Genomic DNA, 24,469 nt, shown 5'->3' with positions numbered 1-24,469 from the left:
TTTTTGTTTTTGAACTCGGGGATGGAATTCCGGAGGATGGCGCTGCACTCTTTGTTCCGAGCGATTGATTCTGGGTGCGATGTCTTGGCTGCGTGGACAATATCAATTTGTGCAAGACCACCCCTGTATGTGATGAGTATGTACTGCGAATTAGGAAGAATTCGACTTTGATTCATTTGAATTTTTATTTCCATGTAAAACTTTGACTGTTAGCCTTGGAAAATTGTATTGGTTCTCTACATTTCGACGATCGCAGCAGGATGGCGACGCATGCAGATGTTCACCGTTCTTTGAGATCCAGCCCATGCATGATAACGAAATTATAAAAGGTTGCATCGCCCTGCCAATACCCCGCACAAAATCCTCGCATTCTAGTCTACCGAGGGTGAAGTCCAATTCACAATGCCTACAAACAAAGACCTCGCCGGCAAAGTCGCCATAAGTATAACTTCGATCCCACCACATCCCAAGCCACGACACTGATAGATGACCTCCACAGTCACAGGCTCCAGCCGCGGCATCGGAGCTGCCATAGCCCTCAAGTTTGCCCAGCGCGGTGCAGACATAGCCATCAACTACGTCTCAAATGCCTCAGCCGCCGAGACCGTCGCAGGCCAAATCCGTGCCCTAGGTGTCCGCGCCATCACACTCCAGGCAGACGTTTCCCAAGAAGAAGAAGTCAAGGCCATGTTCGAGACTCTCATTCGTGAATTCGGACGCCTTGACATTGCCGTGAGCAACTCTGGCATTGAGCATTTCGGCGATCTCTCCGAAGTCAAGGGCAGCGATATCGACGCCGTCTTTGCGGTCAATGTCAAAGGACAGTACTTTGTTGCGCAGCAGGCTTATCGATTCATGGAAGATTACGGGCGGGTGATGCTGACTTCGTCGATTTCAGCCGTCAAGGTGAGGACACGAGATTGCGGCGGTTGATGCTAGCTGCTGACTCCGCGACATTAGGGTGTCCCTCGCCACGCCGTCTATGCTGCCTCCAAAGCCGCCGTGCAGGGCATGACCAAGTGTCTTGCTGTGGACTTTGGGGCGCGCAATATCACTGTCAATTGCATTGCTGCTGGTGGCGTCAAGACTGATATGTATGCTGAGATGTCGGCGAAGTACATCCCTGGCGGTGACAAGATGAATCCGCAGCAGATCGATGAGGCTCTGAGTAAGTGGTCGCCGCTTGGTCGGCCCGGGGAAGTAGAGGATGTTGCGGGAGTGGCGTCTTTGATTGCTAGTCCTGAGTCGCAGTGGTTGACTGGGCAGACTTGGCAGGTTTCTGGCGGTGCTTACATGGCTTAGTTAGATGTTGGATGTTTCGAAGTTACCATATCAACACAAAGTCTTGTCTAGGTAGGAAGAATTCATGAGCTTATGATGTAGGGAATCCATGGAGAATGGACATGAGTGGTGAATTTGCAAGTCCTTTCTCGCGGCAGAACACCTTGACCCCCGATGGTAGACTAATTTGCTTCGTGGTGGCCCCGGGTAGATCCATTATAGCTCTACATGGACACATTAATGTTAAAGAATGAGGTGTTTTCAAAGTAGAGTATAGTGAATGATAGTATAAGATTGACATAACGGGAGTTCAAGAAGTTTAGGTGCGAGTGGAAGGTGATCTCGGCCATACGACAGTATGCTGTCAGCAATGGAGATGGACAATCCTGATGCCGCGGGATCCGAAATATGGATTGCAAGCATATCAGATGTTGATTAATAATATCATCTAGATGCCTGTATGTTATCAATGTGAAATAACCTTAGTACGGCAGGGTACAACGTCATATTTGTCATACATTTGGTAATGCAACACCGTGCTTACGCATATCGAAGACAATGATGAGCAAGTCTGACACATTTTCATAGTTCTTTCTCCAAAACTGAACAAGTTTATCACTACCCACTATGAAAGCAATCGTTATCGAAAAGTTTGGGGGACCCGAGTCCCTTGTCATCAAAGATGTAGTCCCCCCAGAGTCAAAGAAAGGGGAAGTTGTGATATCTGTCAAGGCATTTGGTATCAATCACGCCGAAATGCACATGCGGAAAGGTGAATGGGCAGAGTGGATGCCAATCAGTGGAATCGAGTGCGTCGGCACTGTGTTCAACTGCCCAGGCGGAGAATTCAAAGAAGGCACTCCAGTTGCAAGTCTGATGGGTGGTCTGGGACGTACAATTAACGGCAGCTATGCGGAATACACTCGGGCCAAAGTCTCCAATGTCGTCTCACTCGGGCCAGCGGCGGCAGAATTACGGTGGGATCAGCTGGCCGCAATCCCGGAATCATACGCTACGGCATGGACTTGTCTGTTCCGGAACCTAGAGATATCAGCGGGGACGCGGCTCCTCATCCGCGGCGGAACTTCTGCTTTTGGGAGAGCGGCAATCAATCTGGCAAGACAGGCTGGATCCGTTGTCACCGCAACAACCCGCAATGAGAACCGGGTCCCACAACTCAAAGCTCTTGGAGCTGAGAAGGTGCTAATTGAAGACCCTAAGCTCTCTGAACACGTCACAGATAAATTTGACGCTATTTTGGAGCTCATAGGCAATAGCACTGTTGTTGATTCTCTCAATATGGTGCACAGAGGGGGTCGGGTCTGTCTAGCTGGGTTCTTGGGTGGACTTGAGCCCATCTCTGAATTCAATCCTCTTTTGCAGATGGCGAGTGGTGTCCATCTTAGCTTTTTTGGGAGTTTCGCTTTTGGAACCCCTGAATTTCCCTTATCAGATGTTCCCCTTGAGGAAATTGTCGAAATGGTGGCACAGAAGCGTTTCAGTGCAGACCCTTGGAAGGTTTTCAATTTCAATGAGATTCAGGAAGCCCATCGTGCAATGGAAAACAATGAGGCGCATGGGAAAATGGTTGTCACAGTAACTTGAATTACGATTTAAAGAATGCGCAACGTTCTTTGGGATGATTCCGATGCAGATTGGTATAGCGCTTCGGCTATAATGTTCCAAGATTCCAAGACACTATGCTCTGCAGGCTTCTACTTCAAACTAGAAAAGCAAGAGCTTCATCCACGTGGGCATCACGATTGTCCTAGTCATAAGAGAAACTGAATATGAGCTGCGGAAATTTACGGAACATTTTAGGCAAAGTAGAGGAATTGTAAACAGGTGCCATCTACAGCTTGATCTGATAATGTTGGCATTAGTGCCATGTCATGGTGGGTCACTACAAAGCCCTACCCTCAAACCAGTCACGGGTACAAGAGTGTGGATCATTGATCTGGTTTCTGACTTTTTATCATGATTGTACGTAAATATACCGATGATTCACCGGAAATCCTCGCAGTCAGTACGCATATATCCTTCTAAGGTTAGCGTATCTAGCCAGCACAGGAGGAAATGATGTAGAGGATATGATATAAAGAAGGCTCTCAGTGGGAATAGAGTAGAAAGGGGATAACATACGTTGTACACTAGAGACCTCCAGACTCAAGTCCTGCAGAAATTAACAGGCTAAGCAACTAGTGGAAAAGAATTGAAGCGCATAAAAGTCTATGATACAGGCTTGCATTTGATCAAATGGCTTAGGCATATATTGTACCTGCATGAAGAGTATATCGTATGGCTTAGTTCTTACCTCTACATAGAGTCTCTAATTTCTAATTTATCTTGTGGATGCATCATGTATTGGACGTTCAATTCAATTCGACCTTGGAGAACCATCCCCAAGCTTTACCATTGAGATTGGAAAGTAGTATAGCAATGGGACTTAGTAATGGCCACGCGTACCCTAGCCACTGTCAGGAGCTCAGACTTACGCGGTCAAACCAGTTCCATTAAGGTTAGTTGCGTAGATCGTCAATCTTTTTCATGTTCACAATTTCACGATTTTCACCATGGGGAGTAAACTTTACCCGCCTAACATCAAACTCCAGATAGACTAGATATTTCCGCCAATAATTGGATGAACTCCTTAAACTCCTTAACTGGTCCCAAAATTTTATCCGGTGACCCTTATTTGGAAGGCTGAGCTATACTAGGCACCTTCATTACCCGGATGGTACTCCGTACTCCCTAGTATACTACACATTCACCTTTCTATTTCAAACGTAAGTCTCAACTGTGTTCTGAGATGACGACGACTTGGGACCTGCAACCCTGGAATATTGTATGGTTTACTATGCGGGCCAATAGATCTGCGCATCACTTGCCAAAAATTGATAAACCACCGTCGTCACGAAAGCCCTTTATTTAGTTTATAAGTATTTCAATGTTCCGGAATTGAATTGAATCCTCACGTTCTTTCATTTTTCATTTTCTTGACACTCATTCACCTCCTTTTGTATATATCCATTCGATATATTTCATTATGCGTCTCTCCTGGGGTGCCTCCGTTGCAGCCCTGGCAGCTTCAGCGAGTGCTGCCTCACTCGCTGATGTCTGTACCGTTGCTAATGTGCGGTCTGCCCTCCCTTTCTAATGGCACTCTCCTGGGTATCAACATGATCCCTTCTGCGGTGACCGCTGCAGCAGTCTACAATGCCAGTTCTGGTGGAATGGGTAGCACTAGCACTGCGACCTACACCTACTGCAATGTGACCGTCACCTACGAGCACACTGGCAAGGGAGACTCCGTTGTCATCAAGTACGCTTTCCCCAAGCCCTCTGACTTCAAGAAGCGCTTCTATGTCGCCGGCGGTGGTGGTTTCTCTCTGTCCAGCGATGCAACCGGTGGTCTCGAGTACGGTGCTGTCAGTGGTGCCACCAGTGCAGGCTACGATGCCTTTGACACCAGCTACGACGAAGTCGCTCTCTACGGAAACGGAACTATCAACTGGGATGCCACCTACATGTTCGGATATCAGGCTCTGGGCGAGATGACAAAGCTCGGAAAGGTGCTCACCCGTGGCTTCTACGGCATGTCTTCCTCTGCCAAGGTCTACACCTACTACGAGGGCTGCTCCGACGGTGGCCGCGAGGGCATGAGCCAGGTCCAGCGCTACGGTGAGGAGTACGACGGTGCGATCACTGGTGCCCCGGCCTTCCGCTTCGGTCAACAGCAAGTCCACCACGTTTTCCCCGCCACCGTCGAACAGACTATGGACTACTACCCACCCCCATGCGAGCTGGCCAAGATTGTCAACGCGACCATTGCTGCCTGCGATCCCCTCGACGGACGCACCGACGGCGTCATCTCTCGTACCGACCTCTGCAAGCTCCACTTCAACCTGACCTCCATCATCGGCGAGAAATACTACTGCGCCGCAGAGACAAGCACCTCCCTCGGATTCGGCTTCAGCAAGCGTGCCGAAGGCAGCAGCACCTCCTACCAGCCCGCCCAGAGTGGCAAGGTCACCGCCCAGGGCGTGAAGGTCGCCCAAGCTATCTACGACGGCCTACACAACTCCAAGGGCGAGCGTGCCTACCTCTCTTGGCAGATCGGTTCCGAGCTCAGCGACGGTGACACCCAGTGGAACAACGCAACCAGCAAGTGGGAGCTCGACATCCCCTCCACCGGCGGCGAGTACGTGACCAAGTTCGTCCAGCTCCTCGACCTCGACAATCTCTCCGACCTTAACAACGTCACCTACGACACCCTTGTCGACTGGATGAACACCGGCATGGTCCGATACATGGATAGCCTGCAGACCACCCTGCCAGACCTGACCCCGTTTCAATCTTCCGGTGGTAAACTCCTACACTACCACGGCGAGTCGGATCCCAGCATCCCCACCGCTTCCTCTGTGCACTACTGGCAGTCCGTCCGCTCGATTATGTACCCGCATCTGTCCTCGGAGAAGAGTCTCAAGAAACTGGCCGAGTGGTACCAGTTCTACCTGATTCCCGGCGCGGCACACTGTGGAACCAACACCCTCCAGCCTGGCCCGTACCCGGAGGACAACATGCAGACCATGATCAACTGGGTTGAGAAGGGTGTTCAGCCTTCTCGTCTCAATGCTACTGTTTCCTCTGGTAATTATAAGGGCGAGACGCAGATGCTTTGCCAGTGGCCTACTCGTCCGCTCTGGAAGAGCAACAGCACCTTCGACTGTGTCAACGACAAGGCTTCCATTGACAGCTGGACTTACACTTTCCCTGCTTTCAAGGTGCCTGTTTACTAGATCGATGTAACGAATCTCTCCGCTGGATGTCCGGGATTGACTGAGAGACATGTTGTTTGGTTCAATTTTGGACTGAAAATGTAGATTATTTCGCTAATTAGGGCTTGGGATTGTGACATAGTTGGGATTCTTCTAGTCTAATTATAACTCTTCTGCATCTCCCATGTTTTCAACTGTCCATTACCTTATCTTGCATAGATTTAGAATTGATACTTGGTTCATCTTTCTTTCGGGCAGTAGGGGTTGAACGGGCATGGGAGCAGCATATGGCAGGGAACATGACAGTCTTGGATTGGGCCACATTGAATGTGTATTGAGACAGTTTTCTACGGGTGGTACGGCGATACCTATCTGCATACATACATACAGAAGTGTGTATGTAGATAGAACGGAAGAATATAATACCTACATAGATAAGTCGTCATTGAAAGATACCATCAGTCTATACTTCGTTCCATGGAATTGCGGTAAGAGCCTCACATTCAACCTTGGAAATTTGATAAGTCAATTGAAAATAAAGTTGGCGCCTTTCGACATTTTTGTATTTTCTAATTTTGTAATTTCCTTTCCAACTCTATCAATATAAACAAGAAAACATGTTGTTCAAAAAAACCTGAAATCTGAAATCTGTAATTTGTACTTTGTAAATTGCAATTTGTTCAACATAAAAACTCCACAATCTCCTAGCCAAGTGGATATCCAACGAATAAAAGAAAGAAAAAAGAAACCCAAATCAAAACCCAATCTAACCCAGAGTGAGGGTGTAGGTAGCATCGATGGTGCAAGCAAGAGTGTTGACATCATCCGGTTGCTGGTAGGACTCGATGCAGTTGGCATCGCCAGCAGCGCAAGTAGCAGAGGTACAGGAGCTATCGCTGATGGTGACACCGAATCCGGCAGAGACGAAAGCAGAGGTCTTGAGCAGGTTGATGGAAGACAGATCCCAGTAGAGGACATCACCGGTCTGGGTGTACTCGAACTGCAGGACGCTGTCGCAGACTTCGCTGGTGGACATCTTGATGGAGATGCCACCGCCGTTGGAGTTGGTCAACCAGGTGTGGCCGCTGAAGGACTCGCCGGAGGCCAGGGTTTGCATTTCTCCCTGGGTCTCGGTGACGACCCAGAGGTAGACGGTCTCAGAGAGGTTGTTGACGATGTTGAGGCCGGTGCCGGTGGCGCTCGCGGCACTGCTGACAGTGCTGGCGCTCACAGTGCTGGTGCTGGCGGGAACACTGGAAACCGGGGTGGGCACAACGGCGGGGACGCTGGTTGAGCTGGGGATGCTGAGAGTGGGGACGCTGGTGGTGGTAGGGACTGGGGTGAAAGATGTCGCAGCGACAGTGGTGGACGCAGCAGGAACGGCGAAGTTCTCGACGGCGAGGACGGAGGTGGGCTCAGAGATGGCCTCACTGGTCGGAGTGGCGGTCTCGTAGACGGTCTCATAGACAGTCTCCCAGACGACATTCTGGACGGTTTGGACGTCGGGGAAAGCGACGGGGAGTGCGGAGGCAGTGATTGCCAGAAGGGCCGAGAGGCCGATGACGTTGAAGCGCATTTTGGCTTGAAACTTAAGATCCGATGAATGAGAGTGTTGAGAGGACGAGGTCCTTGGAGAGAGTGACTTTAGTCTGATCTACAGACTGTTTAAAGAGAGTGGTGAATTGAGGCTCAGCCCCAATAGTCGATTGGAAGGAATCCAAATGAGTGTGAAAGATTGTGTTTGAGGAAAGAAAGACAGAGGAAGCGCGGACGAGGGCATAGCGCCATTTTATTCTTTGGAGTGGAGAGAGTTGTGTGGCTCTGTCATATTACCTGTAGTTACTGTGATATTACTGCGATACCCAAGTACAATTCAAGGCTTTGTGTGTGATACTCTAGTGAGACATCATTAATACCCTATCGATACACTATTGTTACCATATTGATACCTGATTGATACATTGAATACTGTTTTTATTTATAAAAAAAATCAAAAAATCACAAAAATCTAGATTGAGGCCATGTGGTGCCTGACTAGAGAGTTTTAGAATGATCCTATTGGTAACCATAATCAGGGCAAAGGGGGCCTAATATCAGTCCGACCAACCCGAATGGACTTTTTGACGATTCCCATGGGTGGCGCGGTACCTGAACCATAAATCTCGGTTCTTTCAATCTGTTTGTCCACTTTTTCCTTTTGAGTGGTTTCAAACGTCTGTTCGTTGTTCGTTATAACTTGTTCGTAGGCCCGTTGTCTAGTTTTTACAGTGGGGATAGATGCCGGTCTAGATCGAATCATAGCCCATACGGACCTTCGGACAAGAGTTTTTCATGAACTGCGCCCAATTCGTCGGAAAAGCACGGGCTTACGAATGGAATTGCGCAACCCCCCGCGCTGACACCCGTACTCTGTTGCTGCCCCTGAATATCACCTTCTTGTTCCTGTCGAGATCTATATAAAAAGTAAATATCTCAACGTCTTCCTAGATCTCCAGGCCAAGACCGACTTAAAAACTAAGCTTACCTCTTAGACTGAAAACTGGTTGAGATAGAGAAGAGATCATCACGCTGCCTAGCTTTAGTGTGTCCAACTATTCGTTGTGGATACGAGGGGGAAATTACCAAAGTCTACAATAATGTACCAGCGGATTTTTACCGTTTATGCTGGCTCGTCTGGTCAGGCACAGGTGCAGCCCTAGAGGATGGACTCTGGAACTGAACTATCGTCTCCATATTTGCGCTGTTTCTTTCTTTTTTTCTCTTTCTTTCAAAACACCGCCACTTCGGTGGATTTAGGAAACTTGCTTGGTAACTTCCAGAAAAACTCTGCCGGAAATTAGCGGTGCCAAGCAGACTTCAATGTGGCAATTACATTTTCACATTCAATTATTGTGCCGTACAATATAGACCAAAAAGATTGGGTGTGGCCGCTCTCCCGCCAAGCCACGAGCCCCGCTCAAAAAGAAAGTCCACAGCGAAATCATACAAAGTGATATATAAAGTACAACGCACATGCTTTGCCTAGACAGTGGCGCCATATGCACCATTACTAATGTGGTTCCTGCGAGAGACTGATGTGTTGGAAGCACGTCCATCGGTCAAAAGTTCTTTGACGTGTTTGCTGGAGCCCAAACTTGTGCTGATAACGGTAGGGCTACCCCGGCTATAGGTCTCGAGCGCATCGAAAACATAACCGAAGACTTGGCGGTCGACATCGGAGGCCCACAAAAAGTCTAAATGCTCGTAGGTCGGAATTGCTTGGGCGACAGTGGTATGGGGCAAGCCCTTGAGCATAACTCCGACATCGACAAGGCTGTCGCTGTCACCATAGAGGAGTACGACGGGAGTCTTAATGTTGCGAGTCGGGTATTTGACCGGCTTGTAGAAGCGCTCACTGGCAGCAACACTGAAAGGAGCATAGACTTCATCGTCGTAGAACTGGAAGTTCTTGTTTCGAATGATTTGGAACCAGTGCACGACGGATTTGGTGCTGGTAAAAGAATAGAGATGCAAATACGCAGCTAGCTTCTGCGTCTGCTTAATGTTGCGGCATTTCCAATTGAAGAGGGCTCTAAGGGCTGTGTCGATAATGCGCACGAAGATTGGTGGGTAGAGTATCGTTTGCCACATGGTTGTTGATGACAGAATGCTGCGGCGACCAAACAGCAGGAACAGAAAGTCAGGAGATGCTTTCATGAGTGAATCAACGATGCGATTGCGCAGACCAGAAGGAGCCATAGCAGGTGCGAGTGCCACAAACACATCAATCTTGTGATTCAGCAATGGATGGATAGCGAGTGTAGCAAATGCCTGGGCTGTTCCTTGCGAAAATCCAATATATGACAGCGACGGTTGTTCTGTAACCTCAAGAATGTACTCGATGCTGTTGGGGATATCCGAGAAGGCGAACTGATCAATGGAGAAATCCCAAAACTCGTTCGAGCCAGGTGAAAACCGAATTGACTTCTTGGAGTACTTGTTGCCACGGTTGTTACCCAGCCAAACGTCGTACCCCTTTTCCACTAACCGGAAGGGGAGACACCTCTGCTCATCTGTCAAGGCCACCCAAACCTCGCTGGACATGAGCAGCCCGTGGTGAAGATAGACAACCTTCTTTTGAATTGCATTGGGACCTTGGTTGACTTGTTTATCCTCTTCTCCCTTCCGATATGCGAGCCGGTGTAGACCAAGAAGATAGCCATCGTTCGTCTGTACAATGTGCTCTTCGGCTTGATACCCAAACAGAGCACATATTTCAGTAAAGTCCGATGCGTCTGCGACAGAACTGGCAAATATTTCCTCTTTTGTTCGCTTTTGACGAGACTCAGTAGGGATCAAAAGGTTGAAGAGTGCCTTGGACTGATCATAGCAAAATTTAATGATAGGGCTTGCTAGCTAGGGGTCAGCTTCTGCATTATTTGATCATTTTATCATAATACTCACGTAGACACCAAGTGATCAAGTGAATAGTTGTTTCTAGTAGAACCAGTATCAAAGACCCAAACAGGGCTAAGTACTCATACCTATAGACACGACTCAGTCAACATTGTTTGTGTTAGGTGCTGGAGTTCTTACCAAAACAGTCTCCCTATGAACGGAACCCGCGCCATGATAAACAATCAAATATGCATATGTGTTTCTGCAAACTGGATGCAAGAGACAGAAAGCGCTTTTAAGAGCAAAAGGTAAATGTACCTCGACGTCATTGCCCGCATGTGATAGGAATGCTTATCTCATCCGGGGTTTTGACCCTCCGCCAATCAACGTCGAGGTGACTGACAACCCGAATTTGCTGTTCCACGGCCACGTCTTTTTGCTTGTTGCGCATTCACAAGACATCTAGGTAGAACATGCCTAGCTCATGCAATGATATCCGTAAGTTGCACCATACCACATTATATAGTTCGAAGCACATCACACCCCTGAGGCAGCTGGTCCTCTGACAGCCTTCCTCAAAAACACATGCTGATCGGAAATTCAAAATCTTCAGGGGAGGCACTAGCCCAATGCCTCCAGGAGTCGGACTGTATTATGGTACAGCGCCATTCGCCCCGTGAGTGTCTCAGCCCTCCTCATGCCGAGGAGTTGCCTATGAGATGCCAGCAGCTGCGAAAAGGATTCAGCGAGTGCAGGTAAGTCGAAGCCGATTATTGAATTATTTTGGTGGAAGCAGGAGACAGGAGAGCACCTGAGCTAATTCCTGCGATCTTTCACGATATAGGCGCGGTCTGATTGATATGCGCAAACGCTTCCGTGGCAATCAGCCCATCTCGGTGTCCAAGGAAATGGAAGGCGGAAAGTCCGGCAACGCGTCCTCTGGTGGACAGCTTTATGCCGGGCAACCCGCATACCAGACCGTCAAACCACTAAACGGCGACGAAGTGCAGATGGATCCTGAGAAGACACGAGGCCTGTAAGGGTATTTGAATTCGTTGATTACATGCTGGCATGGCCTGGAGTTCGGTTACGCTCAAAACATACATTTTCTCTCTTATACTCGCTTCTATCAAGATCGACTGAGATCTTTAATACCCGCAATCGACAAAACATTTGATTACATCTTTACTGTCTCTTTCAAAACACCAACCAGCCGATCAGACATACACAAGAACAGCGAGTGTGAGCTCGATAGGCGGTGGGCAGTGCCCGCCCCTCCCAGCTTGCTCTTGAAAAAAAAAGCGGCAAGGCTTGGTCCTGCTCGTAGCTGATTAGGAGCAGGTGATATCGTGCCACGACTGATATGTACAGAACACTGCGCACAAGATGTGCTGTGGCAGGCCACCCCAATTCTCTTGCTGCTCGGGGTTCAAGTCCTGCGAGACAGTGTCATCTGCGTCATTGGCATGAACGTAGTCGCCCTTTCTTTCAGTCAGTATTGCTGCACTAAGATACTTGATTTTATGATGTCGAAAGTACCCACCTCAACTTTTCTCCAGGGCAAGTAGTTCCCTCGCAGCAATCCCATCAAGCTCTGCCCCTTATCCAGCGCAAAGGTTGCCAAATAGACAACCTTCATGATGCTGCTGCAGTTCTACAAAGTAATTCAAGGGAGTCACCTCCATTCAACCATGCTATGTCCCCCAGAAGGTATAATTCAGCATACAGCCTTTACAATCTTGAGGGGTTACTTCATTAAAAATCGGACGGGGCTAGTGCATTTAACAGTCGATAAACCGATTTCTGCACTCATAAGTATATCATATAATTGATTTTATTTGGAGATTGAGTTCATGCAAGGAGTTTCAAAATCATGGACAAACAAAACCGTAAAATGCATACAAAGTAGACGTAAATCTACTGAGTCTTCTTAAGCTTGTCTGTCACAGGGGCAGAGTAGAGCCAGACGACGACGAAAGCCAAGAATCCTCCAATCACCGACCAGAGACCGGCAATCCAAACCCAGCCACCAGTGATCGCCCAACTGCGTGGGTACTCGTCATGAGCGAAGTGGCGGACGGTAACTTCATGCTTCTCCTCGATGGCGGTGAAGAAAGGCCGCTTATAGTTTACGCGGAAGGAGAAGATGCCGTGCTGATCAGGAGTCACAAACTGAGTGCTGAACACGGTGCTAGTATCTGTGCGTCCGACGGGCTTGAGGGCCAGGCGATGGAAGGGGGAAAGCATGGTGAACTCGAGTTGGAGCTCGTCTCCGACGGGAACTTCAAATGGAACCCACTTGTCGTAAACGTACTCGGAAACCTCAATCTTGTAGACCTAGAAACATTGTTAATGGTTGCCTTGGAAATATAGTTTGGTCAACATACAGTCTCGTTCTTGATCCGGTAAATGGAGGGGTTGAGTTCTGCGCCCTCGGTAGCCAGGCGGTGCTCGACCTTGTCAACCTTGAGGACACCAGTTTCCTTGAAGGCCCAAGCGGTCAACTGCTTAGCGAACTCGCGGTTGACGGTGGAGGACTTCTTGCCGCCGGGGGTCTGGACAGAGGCCGAGAACCACTTGTCCTCCAGCGACTCCACAGAGCCGAGAACGGTAAAGCGGGCAGAGTTGCGTGCCTGCATAGCAGACACAATGTTCAGCTGCGAGCCGGTAACCAGAATGTCCTCAGGTGCGGGTATGCCGCCCTCCTTGGGGTTGTAGCTGTAGGCGGTAGCGGGGGCTGCAAGGATCGGGGCGAGAAGGGCGCTGTCACTGCCGAGAGTCTGGGGAGCAACTCGGGGGAGGGCGAGAACACCCTCACCATCAAAGAATGCCTTGACATCAGGTCGGAGGGGTCCAGGGCGCTGGAGAACAAGGACGTCATGCTTCTCAGCGGCTGAGAGGGTGTCGTAGTTGAAGTGATCGACAACAACTGCGGAGCGGTCGTTCGCGAGGTGGATGTCGAGTTCAAGAAGAAGGGAGCTAACGGCGCTTGATGTGGACGCCTTTCCTGAGAGGGCGAGGAGAATGTTGCCATCCTTGTTCATGAAATCGATGATATGCTTGGGGGTCAAAGAGGGGCCAAGACCTATATTACTCAGTCAATTGACTTGTCATCAGACCAATTGAGTTGAAATTGCTCACCTTTGGACTTGGGAGGAAGGATCAGAAGGTGGTCGTAAGCTCTTTCGCCATGCTTGAACAGAGCAAGCTGGTCACTTTTGGGAGATTCGACCGAGACATCGTATCCGCGAGCTAGAATGCGAGAGTTAGCATGCCACTGGAAGTTCGCACACATTCAACTTACCTTCAAGATCTGCCCACAGCGTGGAGTAAAGGTCTTTCTGATCTGTATCTTCCAGCACTGCCAGCAGACGGCTGCCGGAGCTACTGAGCGCATTTACCACGGCCAAAAAGCAGCAAATGAGCAACGCAAGGCACCACCGCATCTTGAACAAATTCCGCGCAACGAAGCGGAATCTTAGTCAAAATGAGGAAAAAGAAATGAAGATAGATGCGTGAGGTGTCAGGGTTGTATAGTTAACCAGAAAGGGCGACGTGTTAATGGGCGAATGCCAAGACCCGAAGAGCGCTGGGTCCGCATCTCCGAACTTCAACTTCACTTCTTCCCCACGGCTTCAATTTTGCTCTTCATTTTCGATCTCACCACTCAACAACCACCTGGTTGATCTGCGCATCTGTTCATTCGCCTGCGTCTGAACAGTAGATTTCAATTCATTAGCAATTGACCCCACAATTTCATCGTGAAAAAATTCCCGACCGGTCGCCAACGATCGACTTCTTGCAGCCATGTCCAATCCTCAGTTTTGGTCCACTCCCTTCCGCTACCTCCGCTGGGCTGCGCATGAAAGGCCAGCTTACCTCGCTGCCACTCTCTTGGGATTGTCGGGTCCTATCTTCCTGGCCACCATTCCTCCCATCCGCCGCGCCCTCGGTGATGTCGACCCCGAGCCTATTCCCTTGACATATCCCAGTATGACCCTCTATCTCCCCTCTAATCATGGTGTACACACACCAGTAATCTAAGCAAGAAACAAGCAACTGACAAATGTTCCCAATATGTACAGTTCCGCAGGGTCCGCGAGTGACTCCCAAGGGCTACGAAGACGAATAAACGGTATCCGATTACCAAAACGTTGAGTAATTGGAAGTTGGAGAATGCCGTGTTTTATTCGAGCTTGGAATAAATAAATCCAGCGAATGTCAGGAGGTGAATTTCGCCGCCACTGCCCATGGTGGAATGATGAACAAGTCCCCCATTGCATCAGTGTGGGAAACTGAAAACATTACCTGCGGACATGCTCTCCTGCTCATTAAGTGCTTTGATACCAATATTTTTCGCGCCTACTTCGAATTTCGAGGCTGCGCTACAGTGTATGTACTATGTTTTGTGCAATCAACCCGACATCATGTCGCTTTTCTACCTATGTTCCAAGATTCCGGTTAGGCACCTGAGAACTGCCTCGTTTTGGGGGCGCGATGGCAACACCAAATGTCTCTCACTATTGTATGTTGTGTGCTCCATGCTCGGCGTCCTATATTTTATCTTGTTGAGTGCTAGGGCGTTTTTGTTATCTTTTATGCCTGGCACTTTGTGTGCTAGAAACAAGACACCGAGAAAATCTTCCCAAGCCGTAGATATGCGACTTTCAATTCCGGACATGACGTGGTAAATTTGTTTGGGGGAGTTGATGTCTCAGCTCGCATTAGGCCTGATTACAGAATCTGGAGCCAGCCCGGATGACTTTCTAAGCTATAATAAAGAAAATGGTATCTTAATTCATTTGAAGGCAAGGATGATGAATCAACAGGTTCATTAAGGCCGTGGAGTCGGTCCATAATCTTGCACATCAAAATATCACAGAAAACGGACCAACGCCGTAAATGCTCATATCTACATGAAGCTCACCAGCCTTAATTTATCGAAGCACAAAACTCTTCGCAAACCAAGTGCAAAAAAAGAGAACATCATGACCCTCCCTTCTTCCGAGGGAGAGAACAAATAAACAACAAGAGTTGCTAAAACACACAAATCCTGTACACCGTCGAACAACAAAATCGCATTATTGTGGGTGAGTATTCCCGGAATCCGCAATACCAGAAAACAAACAAAACGCTCAAGTCCGGGCCACCTTTTCGCAGGCTCAATCAAGACACATCACTCTTACTCCTGGTTGGCCAGTTGCACAAACGGGAGAGAAAGCATAAACAAAGAGGAGTTCCACGGGAAGTTCCAAGCTCTTGCCAGGAAGCACTTTGGTTCAAGTCCAGTGGAAGTCCAAGGGTAAAGTGGGATAAATGTCCGATGGGAAGTGGGATTTCCCTTCCTCGCTGGACCATTTGGGGTGGAATGTGAGACATTTCTGGCCTAGTCTGAAAAGTCCTGGACTGGATGCAAAGTACGTTTCTGAAAAGTGTGATTGAGAGAGAACTGTGGGAATTGTCCAGGAGGTTTTCGTAGGCATCAAGGTTATCCCCAGGAGCATTGTGGGGAGATTCCAGTAAGAAAGCATTGAGTTAACCACGATGTGGACGGAGATATAGAGAAGGAAAAAACCGTGGATGCAGGAGAAAGAAACGCTTGGGGTGATCATTTTGGTCTACCGCCGACGATGGGGAGCTTCATTTCTGGTTGCTTGTGGCCTGCGCTCATATTCTGGAGTGAACCTGGGCTCCATTCCTATCCGGGGATCCGGGGCACTAGTTGCAGGATAAGCCATCCCGGAAGTTACGGGAGAGTAGTCCTGATCGGCATCATATCCAGGCCCCGGGTATCGGGGAGCATTGCTTCGGCCATTGTCGTAGCCATAGCTCGTGGGGGCATATGTGTACGACTGGGGGTGCATGTCCGCCGAGGTCACGATGGGCTGATTGGAGCCAGAGTAGGAAACCTGGGGCGGAGGGTACTGGGCTTGACTAGGTGGATATGGCGAGTGAGTTGACGGTGTTGTGTATGATGGCTGCTGTGTGTATGATGACGCTTGTGTGTAGGGGGCACTCTGGGATCCACTGTAGGGGCCTTGGGAATAAGGATCCATAGTATATGACTGAGCGGGAGCTGCAGTGAATGGTGTAGGGGATTGTCCCTGTGATTGACGGGGCTCATGAATAGCTGGAGCGGCATAGTTCCCTTGTGCTGGGGGGTTAGAGTGAGGCATGTCTTGATTGTAACTGCCCCGCGGGTAGCCTAGGTCAGCCCGGCGTGAGACGTCCGCCTCCCAGCGAGCGGAGTCAGCCTTCAAATCAGTGATCATCTCCTATATCCAAATCGTGGTTAGATTCCCAACTTTACATATCCTGCTAGTTGTCGCATGTCCATGATTACTTACAGATGTGAGATTCCGATAGGCACGGATAAAGAATCCTGGGCGGCCCTGCGCATTGTTAGTTCAGAATGGCCAGTCATCGTGTGGACGAGAAAAAAACAAAAAGGTGGACGAACATTGTGGTTGCCAGGTCTCACGAGGGCATCGTTTCCAAGGTAGCGACAGATATCTGCTTGAATGACTTCTCGGCTGATTCCTTCACCAGGGATGAAATATTCATTTTGACGCTCCGGGCGTGCTTCATAGCGGCCTGTCATAATGTCTTCCGGAGGAAAATGTCCGGTTAAAAATTTTATAGTCCTTGGATCCACGGGGCCAGAAAAGAGGAAAAGTCCGGGGATGATAGATGATTTGAAAGTCCTGGGAAGTTGATGGATGGTGATGAGTCCGTTTTATTGTAGGATGTACAGAGTCTATCGGGCGAAGCCAATGATCACGACTGAAAAGGTATGTTTTCTCGATTCCAGGGCAAACAGAAAACGAGATATGATCCTTGGGAAAAGTGGCCAGATAAAAATTGATCCTGGTCGGAAATAGCAAGAAAGTCCTTGGAAAGTCCAGGTAGTCCTGGGAGAAGTTCGCGCTGATTATCCGGCAATTATCCTGGGGAATTTGACAAAGTTTCAACAACTGGCTCAAAGCGACAAGAAACACGATGAATGTCAGGAGAGGTTGAAAGATTCGCGTTGAATTAGGGGAAGAGAGAGAGAGAGAGAGGCCTGACACTGCTTGAACTTTTCAAATAAACCAAATATGTGTCAGGGAGGAGCGATATGGCAATAAAAGCCAGAGATGATATGAGGGAAGAAGGAAGAAAGTCGAGAGAAAGAAGGAAAGAAAGAGAAGAGGAAGAGGGGGGAAGACACTAAAGTTGGACTAAGAGGCGAGGCGGTTGGGCCGTCTTGGGCTGGTGCCACGACTCCCCACTGAGATCAAGGCAAAGCATGCACGGTCAAATGAGGATTAGACTGATGTGCGACCCTGTCGATGTCTGTAGCCGCTTGGGAAAACTCAGTTTTGTTTGTATTTTTATCTGAATATTACCTTGAAACATTGTATTATTATCTACACTATGTACGGAGTATGTACTCCGTATTTGCCTGCGTATATACTCCCTATGTACAGTACTGAGGTCGTTAGTGAGAGAATCATTATTTGTTCAGTTCAGAGCACTTGAAGGCCATCAAGACTGATCCATGTACCAACTTAAGTACTTCCTAGCGTTGTATCTCGTACCCTAAAACTACATGTGTAGACAAAGACCTACAAATGGCTTTTCCCACTAAATTTTAGTTGAGAAGCGAAAAAAATTAAGGGCCGATCCCCCATAATCCAACCAGCTTGGATTGCTCTTCAGTCTGTGCCCCTGGACCGAATTAATATCAAAAATCCTCTACAGGACTCCACCAGTGGATCTTCACCAGCGGTCAAGCGGCTGTTGACCATGAGATCATAAACGCTGTCAGATGTTCATGTGGTAAGAAAAGGCAATGTCAATGTCAAGGTCAAGGCAAATCATGAGACTCATTATGATTGATCCCTCACCCACCCTCTGTAATATTTGCAAAGAGAACCCCAACAAACAACGGGCCAATCTACTGTAAGAAAGCACCAGTGGCAACCTGCGAACTCGCCACCTGGAAAGCTGACGGCTCATGTCCACAAGTTGTTGGGCAGTAATGCGTGGCTTTGGGCACCTGCGTCAAAGCCTCTGGTCCACTCATAATGCGTCTGTGTCAGCAGGATCGTACGGATCGGAGATCACCCTGTCTCGTTTCTTTTCTTTTATTTTGAACGAGGGAAAGGGGTTTCATGGCCGAGAGCTCTGTCATTCAAGACGATCCTGCACGGCACTCAGTCTTTTCGAAAAGTGAAGAAAAATAAGCAGTCACCAAGCGCTGGCTCATTTGGAGATCGTTTCGTTGGTCTATAATGATGAAGGGAAATATAGCTGATCTTGGATTTTGTGACTAAAATAAAGGAATAGATAGAAAAGTGGTATATTGCAAAATTCAGTCTTAGATTTGAATAGTAAAATTGTGAATTGTACTCTGTACTCTGTAATGTGGACACTTCCAGACCAAAACGAGAAGAAAAACAAACGAGAACCTGAGGCTGAAAATTGGCACGTGCTCACACTAGTCCCGTTTAGGTTGCTGTCCCAAGCATCTCATCTTGACAACTTCAAGGTTTGATTCTTAGAATCTTGGAAGCTCAACTCCAGAGCCATCATGATGCACTCCCAAAGATGTCTGAACCTCAGCCCGATACCTTGAGGAACTCCCGATTCACCTACCGACAATTGCAAGGATTACGGCATGGATCCACAGCAACGCCTTTGCGCGTGATTGCGCACATCGACCTCGATGCCTTTTATGCACAATGTGAGATGGTCCGCCTGGGAACTCCGCGAGAAAAGCCTCTAGCTGTGCGACAATGGGACTCGTTAATTGCCATCAACTACGCCGCACGCCCATTCGGAATAAATAGATTGATCAACGTTGCCGAGGCAAGGAAACTGTGTCCAGATCTGATCTTACAACATGTGGCGACTTTCAGAGAGGGAGAGGGAGGACGATGGGCATACAGGGATGACTCTTTTCGCAATATCAGCACGGACAAGGTGTCGCTGGATCCGTACCGAGCGCAATCGCGAAAGATCCTTCAGACCATGAAAGAAGCCCTAGCTATATGGGATGCCAATGATGATGATCATGGGCCCAAACGCCCGAAACAAGAGCTCGCTGCGGGGTTGGAAAAGGCGAGTATCGATGAAGTTTTCATTGATTTGTCCCCCTTGATATACAAGGCGCTTCTCCGGAGATATCCGGAGCTTCAGTCGGGCACACAAGACGAAAATAGGGATGGAGAGCTGCCTATTCCCCCAACTACAGCACTGCAGTGGAACACCGACTGCTTGGTGGATTTGGATGAACACGAAACGGAAGAAGATGACCCGGACTGGGATGACGTTGTAATGTTGATAGGATCCGAGATTGTACGATCGGTGCGGGACGCTGTTTGGGAGAAGCTTAGCTACACCTGTTCAGCCGGACTTGGCCGCAACAAAATGATTGCCAAGCTGGGAAGTTCATGCAACAAACCCAATCTGCAGACCGTGGTGCGGAATCGAGCGGTGCAGAAATTCCTCGCTGGTTACAAATTCACTCAGATTAGAATGCTTGGTGGCAAACTTGGTGATCAAATCACTGCCTCGTTCGCAACGGAGAAAGTCAGCGAACTTCTCAATGTGTCACTTGAGCAGTTGCGAACCAAGCTGGACGACCACACGGCGACGTGGCTCTACGGTATCATCCGTGGAGATGACCGTAGCGAAGTCAATCCCCGAACCCAAATTAAGTCTATGCTATCTGCCAAGTCTTTCCGTCCAAGCATTAGCTCACTTGACCAAGCGGACAAATGGCTTCGCATTTTCGCCGCCGATATTTATGGCCGTCTTGTGGAGGACGGCGTGCTTGAGAATAGACGTCGTCCGAGAGTAATCACGCTGCATCATCGAACCGTCCAATCTCGTTCCCGTCAAACCCCAATCCCGGGATCCAATGCGATTGACGAAGAACTACTTTACGATCTGGCAAAGACTTTGCTCCGTCAAGTCATGGCCGACGGGCAGGCATGGCCATGTTCGAACCTATCGCTGAGTGTGTCCAGCTTTGAAGAAGGCGTGAGCAACAATAAGGCTATCGAAAGCTTCTTAGTTCGTGGTGACAAGGCGAAGGCCCTGAGTCATGTTGCAAGACCTCGCGATACTGAGAATTCATTCAACGAACAACCTCCGGCAGACAAAAAACGGAGACTAGATGGGGGTCAAATCAGGCAGTTTTTCGGGCACTCACCGGAAGGTACCGTTGCAGAGGGTCAGGAAAGTCCCAAGCCACATGAAACGGACTCTGAAGAGGCTGGAAACCCTCGGTTCACATGCCCGCGGTGCTCTAAATCGATGTTTGAGCATGAGAAAGAGGAACACGATGATTGGCATTTTGCCAAAGATCTTGCAAACCAGGAACGCGAGGAGTCGAGGGCTTCTCAGTCACTTCAAGCCGCAAAACCCAGCGCTCGAGGTACCGCGCCTCGTGGAAGAGGTGGCCGGGGTGGTGGTAGCCGTGGCAAGCCAGAGAAGGGGCAGATGCGACTTGCTTTCCAATGAACGTCACTTGTATGATTTCACCGGTCTTTTGATACCTTGTTTACCTTAGTACTGTACTTCTGTTGTCTCCCTTGTCTACGATATACCCAATGAGTTCAACGAGCTCACACTGTCGCTTGGTGGTCTCAACCATCATCAATTATGCTCTCACCGAACTTCTTACTCGCATTGCACTCAATATGTCTCCGTTTGTACTCCTGGCCTTGGCTTAACTTAATCTTGAAAAAACGTATATACTGAATTTATTGCGTGCTATCCTAGAGAAACCATGATTTGGGGTATATCACTCACACGCCAAGAGTGAGAATCCATAATCAGTGCACATGCTCACGCTTGTCCGAGTTACAGCAGGAACCCTCCATAGCTTCTCTGGCCAGCTTCGCGCGACTTAAAGGACGAGACTCGGGGAGAAAGTTGCGGCCTAGAAGTTCCAGCTCTGGTGCCTCATTTCGACTTTCCTTGACAAACCGTTCCAGGTCGCGCTTCGCAATCTTAGTGCCATAAATCAAGTTCAACCAGTTGGCCAAGCGGTATCCTCCCTTTGCAATCTGCAGCTCGATGGTGCCAATCGCGGAATTGTAATATGTCGGATACAGATCGCCAGTCTGCAAGGCCGAGGCCCCCTCCGGCATGACAACAGTACAAACGTAGGCATTGGCATCTGCCGCCCACCGCGTAGCAGAGGTAATAGCATCGCTGATAGTGTCGCCCTGGATCCAGCTCGCCGCCTCAGCCTTGTAGCTGCCCGAGGTGATCTCCTCAACCAGGGTATTAGCCCACGACTGCGCGTCCGTGAGCGCATACCCACCAACGAGCTTTTCGGGCATGTACGTGTCCCAGTCCGAATGGAGGTTGTCGCTGTAGCCGTTGAAGGTGACGGTGATGTCATTGCCGCCAACTTCGTACGCCTCGTCGTGCAGCGGCTGCGTGATATCGCCCAGGAAGTGCACTAGGAATTTTAGTGCTTCGGCCGTGTGGTTGGAGCTGAGGCGGGCATCGCCTGCCCGCTGAGTGTAATTTGCAATGGCTGAGACTGAGCAGCCTGCATCGCCGCAGTCACGGGCGTAGTCCACGTTGCAGGTTGTTGGGGGGTCATCCTCAGCATCGATGTAGTGTAATGGGGCGGACCATTTGCCGGCTGTTGTTAGGCGGTACTGGTCGGCCCATGATGCTACGTTTGCCAGGTATGAGCTGGATGAGTCGCCGAGTATCTCTTGTGCCCTTGGGATGTATTAGCGGTTGTCTTTGGATATATATATCAGATTGGATCCTGCTGAAATCTTACCAAGATGCGGTGCCTGAGGATAGATAGTGCTGCGCGACATAGGCTACAGTCGCGTGACCCAATGCACCCCACGCATTTGCACCATGCGCAAATCCAAAGCCAACGAGAGCAACCTTGGATAGAGCTATCATTGCTGGAAAATTACTGGCGTTGAGAAGAATATATAAGTGTAAGGCAGTAAAGCCTATAGCCAATTTAACTGGATTGGGACTTGAGACAGATGAATTCGAGAAGTCTCGTGGTAGTGCGCTTAATATATAACCTTGCAAAGAATATAGATGAAGATTTAAATTGTTTCTAGAGCGACCGTGAGCCGACGTTTACCGTTGTAGCATAGTCAAAAGGCGTTTCGTCAACAAGTCCTGAAGATAAGCACCGATTGCCCACGGGGTGTGATTGACTGGAATGCTAGTCGGAGTCCACCGGCGTTGAAGAGGGGGTGGCTTGAATGTCCGAGTGATCGGCATATCATGCAAGGACCAATTCACGATGCACGTGGAGACAATATCTCACCGGAGTATGAAATCTTTGAAATTTCCCGTGATCAATGCAGCAAGTCTACACGCTAAGAGTGAACCACATGTTGCTGTTTACGAGCTACCTGGGTAGTTGAATCTCTTCTCGGGATATGCCCAGGTGATTGGAATCCGCAAGTGATAGCAATATATATTAATTAGCTTAGCGGCGCCACATTCATGTGTGTGTTGTCTAGACGCTCTACATAATCTTCATGGTTTAACAGACTTATTACACACAGGGCCATTCATCATATTAATACTACATTTTCTATGCAAGGAAACAAAGGGATAAAAGTGATTTATCCAATAAGGAAGACAGAAGACAGAAGAGACAGAGAGAACAGGAGAGGAGAAGAGAAGAGAAGAAAAAAGGGGAGATTATGCTTGGGCTAGCCGCATCGCACCTTCCACAACTTCCACAACAATATCCATTATCCATGCCTTCCCCGAACATTCGATAAATGACACAGTAGTGCAGATTTCTGCAAGAGTCAAGTCCTCACACCGGGACAGACAATTACCCCCGAGATTCTAGATGGGCTATTATATCCGGACTATACAACGAGCCCTATCAAATAGTTTTCGTCAAGTCCCTCTATTTTGTCAGCTGGTCTCAATTGTTTCAGTTAAAATGATAGGAAAAAAGAAGCAACCACCCCCCAGAAGAAGACAGTGGGCTGTCTACGTCAAGGCAATTTCCTAGGAGACGAACTGGTGATTTATAAAACGGGCGGTACTGGACGCAGGCTGCTACGTTACATGTTGGGAATTGTGAGTGTAGAGTTTGAGAGGTATCTCGGGGACTAGATCAAAACTGGCTATATAAGGTGAATGATTGATGGTTACACGAGTTTTATTACCTACATAGGTAAACTTTGTGTTTCTGATCATGCTTTATGCGTGTGTCGGTTTTTATCATCGTTGTTTCTAACACTACTCTCAACTCTCAACCAAGCCTAGGGGTATAGCTCCAAAAGATTAACCCATGAGCTCCTCCTCATCAGTATCATATCAAACCTTGGAGATTTGTTTATGCCCATTTCATCCATCCACCACCCCTTCTTTGAATTCTTCCCCTCGATTCTCCCACAGAGATACACTCTAGCCATCCATGTTTCTTTGTCTAAAAGTCCGAAGATCTTTTCTGGTGATAAAACATCGCAAGGATACGCTGACTGGCTCCGCGTAGGTACCGGTAGCCAATAGTTTCCACTAGGTCCTTAGCCGCGTTTCCTTGTTGTAAGATTTCTTTTTCCTGGATAAACATTCCATTGGGTGAATAGCATAGGCCAATTTCTGCCAGTCCTCCAACCTTATGAATATCCTTGAATTTGAATGTACTTATTTTCAACTTCCTAGGTGTTATGTCAAGCAGTAGATGGCTCTACAGTTGGTAGGTTGCTCGAATAAACCGCAGACGCTCACGTTGAGTCAGGTACCGAGAACATGTTTGATTGTGTTTGAATATTGTCTCACAGAAACTATCTGTTGGGTTGTTGTTCTTAGGCCAATGCAAATCTCTAGCTCGGGCCAACATAGGGTTAAGAGCACGGCGTCCTGAGGTCATCCGTTCAACGACTGTTTCGCTAAATAGGTCAATAGACTTCTCTATAACGATCGAATTTCGGGTCATTATCAGAACATCTGGAACCGTCGGAGTCTCATATGGTCGGGGGCCGCCTTGACAGGTTGCAGCAAGATGTAGGATATCAGGAAAT

At 48.6% G+C, this 24,469-nt stretch overlaps 12 protein-coding genes across 12 annotated transcripts; 6 read left to right on the top strand and 6 right to left on the bottom strand.

Moving 5' to 3' along the window:
• Positions 1–402: 402 nt before the first annotated feature.
• On the top strand, positions 403–1,302 carry N7529_010960 (uncharacterized protein; the record flags this gene model as incomplete). Its single annotated transcript, XM_057246487.1, has 3 exons — positions 403–442; positions 500–906; positions 961–1,302. 3 exons carry the CDS (start codon positions 403–405, stop codon positions 1,300–1,302), a joined length of 789 nt encoding a protein of 262 aa, XP_057091836.1.
• Positions 1,303–1,908: 606 nt separating this feature from the next.
• N7529_010959 (uncharacterized protein) lies at positions 1,909–2,886 on the top strand (the record flags this gene model as incomplete). The annotated part of the gene is made up of 1 exon (XM_057246486.1): positions 1,909–2,886. One exon carries the CDS (start codon positions 1,909–1,911, stop codon positions 2,884–2,886), a length of 978 nt encoding a protein of 325 aa, XP_057091835.1.
• A 1,508-nt stretch (positions 2,887–4,394) lies between these two features.
• On the top strand, positions 4,395–6,080 carry N7529_010958 (putative tannase; the record flags this gene model as incomplete). Its single annotated transcript, XM_057246485.1, has 1 exon — positions 4,395–6,080. One exon carries the CDS (start codon positions 4,395–4,397, stop codon positions 6,078–6,080), a length of 1,686 nt encoding a protein of 561 aa, XP_057091834.1.
• Positions 6,081–6,825: 745 nt separating this feature from the next.
• Positions 6,826–7,635, bottom strand: N7529_010957 (uncharacterized protein; the record flags this gene model as incomplete). Its single annotated transcript, XM_057246484.1, has 1 exon — positions 6,826–7,635. The coding sequence occupies one exon, from the start codon at positions 7,633–7,635 to the stop codon at positions 6,826–6,828; it is 810 nt and encodes a 269-aa protein (XP_057091833.1).
• A 1,445-nt stretch (positions 7,636–9,080) lies between these two features.
• Positions 9,081–10,669, bottom strand: N7529_010956 (sterol esterase; the record flags this gene model as incomplete). The annotated part of the gene is made up of 3 exons (XM_057246483.1): positions 9,081–10,450; positions 10,503–10,582; positions 10,635–10,669. The coding sequence occupies 3 exons, from the start codon at positions 10,667–10,669 to the stop codon at positions 9,081–9,083; spliced, it is 1,485 nt and encodes a 494-aa protein (XP_057091832.1).
• Positions 10,670–11,021: 352 nt separating this feature from the next.
• N7529_010955 (PET191 family protein) lies at positions 11,022–11,476 on the top strand (the record flags this gene model as incomplete). Its single annotated transcript, XM_057246482.1, has 2 exons — positions 11,022–11,191; positions 11,281–11,476. The coding sequence occupies 2 exons, from the start codon at positions 11,022–11,024 to the stop codon at positions 11,474–11,476; spliced, it is 366 nt and encodes a 121-aa protein (XP_057091831.1).
• A 137-nt stretch (positions 11,477–11,613) lies between these two features.
• N7529_010954 (uncharacterized protein) lies at positions 11,614–12,075 on the bottom strand (the record flags this gene model as incomplete). The annotated part of the gene is given in 3 exon segments (XM_057246481.1): positions 11,614–11,794; positions 11,820–11,937; positions 11,952–12,075. 3 exon segments carry the CDS (start codon positions 12,073–12,075, stop codon positions 11,614–11,616), a joined length of 423 nt encoding a protein of 140 aa, XP_057091830.1.
• A 278-nt stretch (positions 12,076–12,353) lies between these two features.
• N7529_010953 (dolichyl-diphosphooligosaccharide-protein glycotransferase) lies at positions 12,354–13,882 on the bottom strand (the record flags this gene model as incomplete). Its single annotated transcript, XM_057246480.1, has 4 exons — positions 12,354–12,773; positions 12,824–13,521; positions 13,578–13,688; positions 13,741–13,882. 4 exons carry the CDS (start codon positions 13,880–13,882, stop codon positions 12,354–12,356), a joined length of 1,371 nt encoding a protein of 456 aa, XP_057091829.1.
• A 361-nt stretch (positions 13,883–14,243) lies between these two features.
• On the top strand, positions 14,244–14,568 carry N7529_010952 (NADH:ubiquinone oxidoreductase subunit NDUFA3; the record flags this gene model as incomplete). Its single annotated transcript, XM_057246479.1, has 2 exons — positions 14,244–14,427; positions 14,522–14,568. The coding sequence occupies 2 exons, from the start codon at positions 14,244–14,246 to the stop codon at positions 14,566–14,568; spliced, it is 231 nt and encodes a 76-aa protein (XP_057091828.1).
• A 1,486-nt stretch (positions 14,569–16,054) lies between these two features.
• Positions 16,055–17,037, bottom strand: N7529_010951 (putative transcription factor RfeG; the record flags this gene model as incomplete). The annotated part of the gene is made up of 3 exons (XM_057246478.1): positions 16,055–16,711; positions 16,784–16,828; positions 16,897–17,037. 3 exons carry the CDS (start codon positions 17,035–17,037, stop codon positions 16,055–16,057), a joined length of 843 nt encoding a protein of 280 aa, XP_057091827.1.
• A 1,991-nt stretch (positions 17,038–19,028) lies between these two features.
• N7529_010950 (DNA-directed DNA polymerase eta) lies at positions 19,029–20,948 on the top strand (the record flags this gene model as incomplete). The annotated part of the gene is made up of 1 exon (XM_057246477.1): positions 19,029–20,948. One exon carries the CDS (start codon positions 19,029–19,031, stop codon positions 20,946–20,948), a length of 1,920 nt encoding a protein of 639 aa, XP_057091826.1.
• Positions 20,949–21,262: 314 nt separating this feature from the next.
• On the bottom strand, positions 21,263–22,364 carry N7529_010949 (S1/P1 nuclease; the record flags this gene model as incomplete). The annotated part of the gene is made up of 2 exons (XM_057246476.1): positions 21,263–22,169; positions 22,234–22,364. The coding sequence occupies 2 exons, from the start codon at positions 22,362–22,364 to the stop codon at positions 21,263–21,265; spliced, it is 1,038 nt and encodes a 345-aa protein (XP_057091825.1).
• Between the last annotated feature and the right edge of the window lie 2,105 nt (positions 22,365–24,469).

The sequence above is a fragment of the Penicillium soppii genome (assembly GCF_028829465.1).
Source record: "Penicillium soppii strain IBT 18220 chromosome Unknown utg000010l, whole genome shotgun sequence".
Lineage (NCBI taxonomy): Eukaryota > Fungi > Ascomycota > Eurotiomycetes > Eurotiales > Aspergillaceae > Penicillium > Penicillium soppii.
Note: the sequence above shows the minus strand (reverse complement) of the source record. Positions and strands in the feature narration are given on the sequence as shown.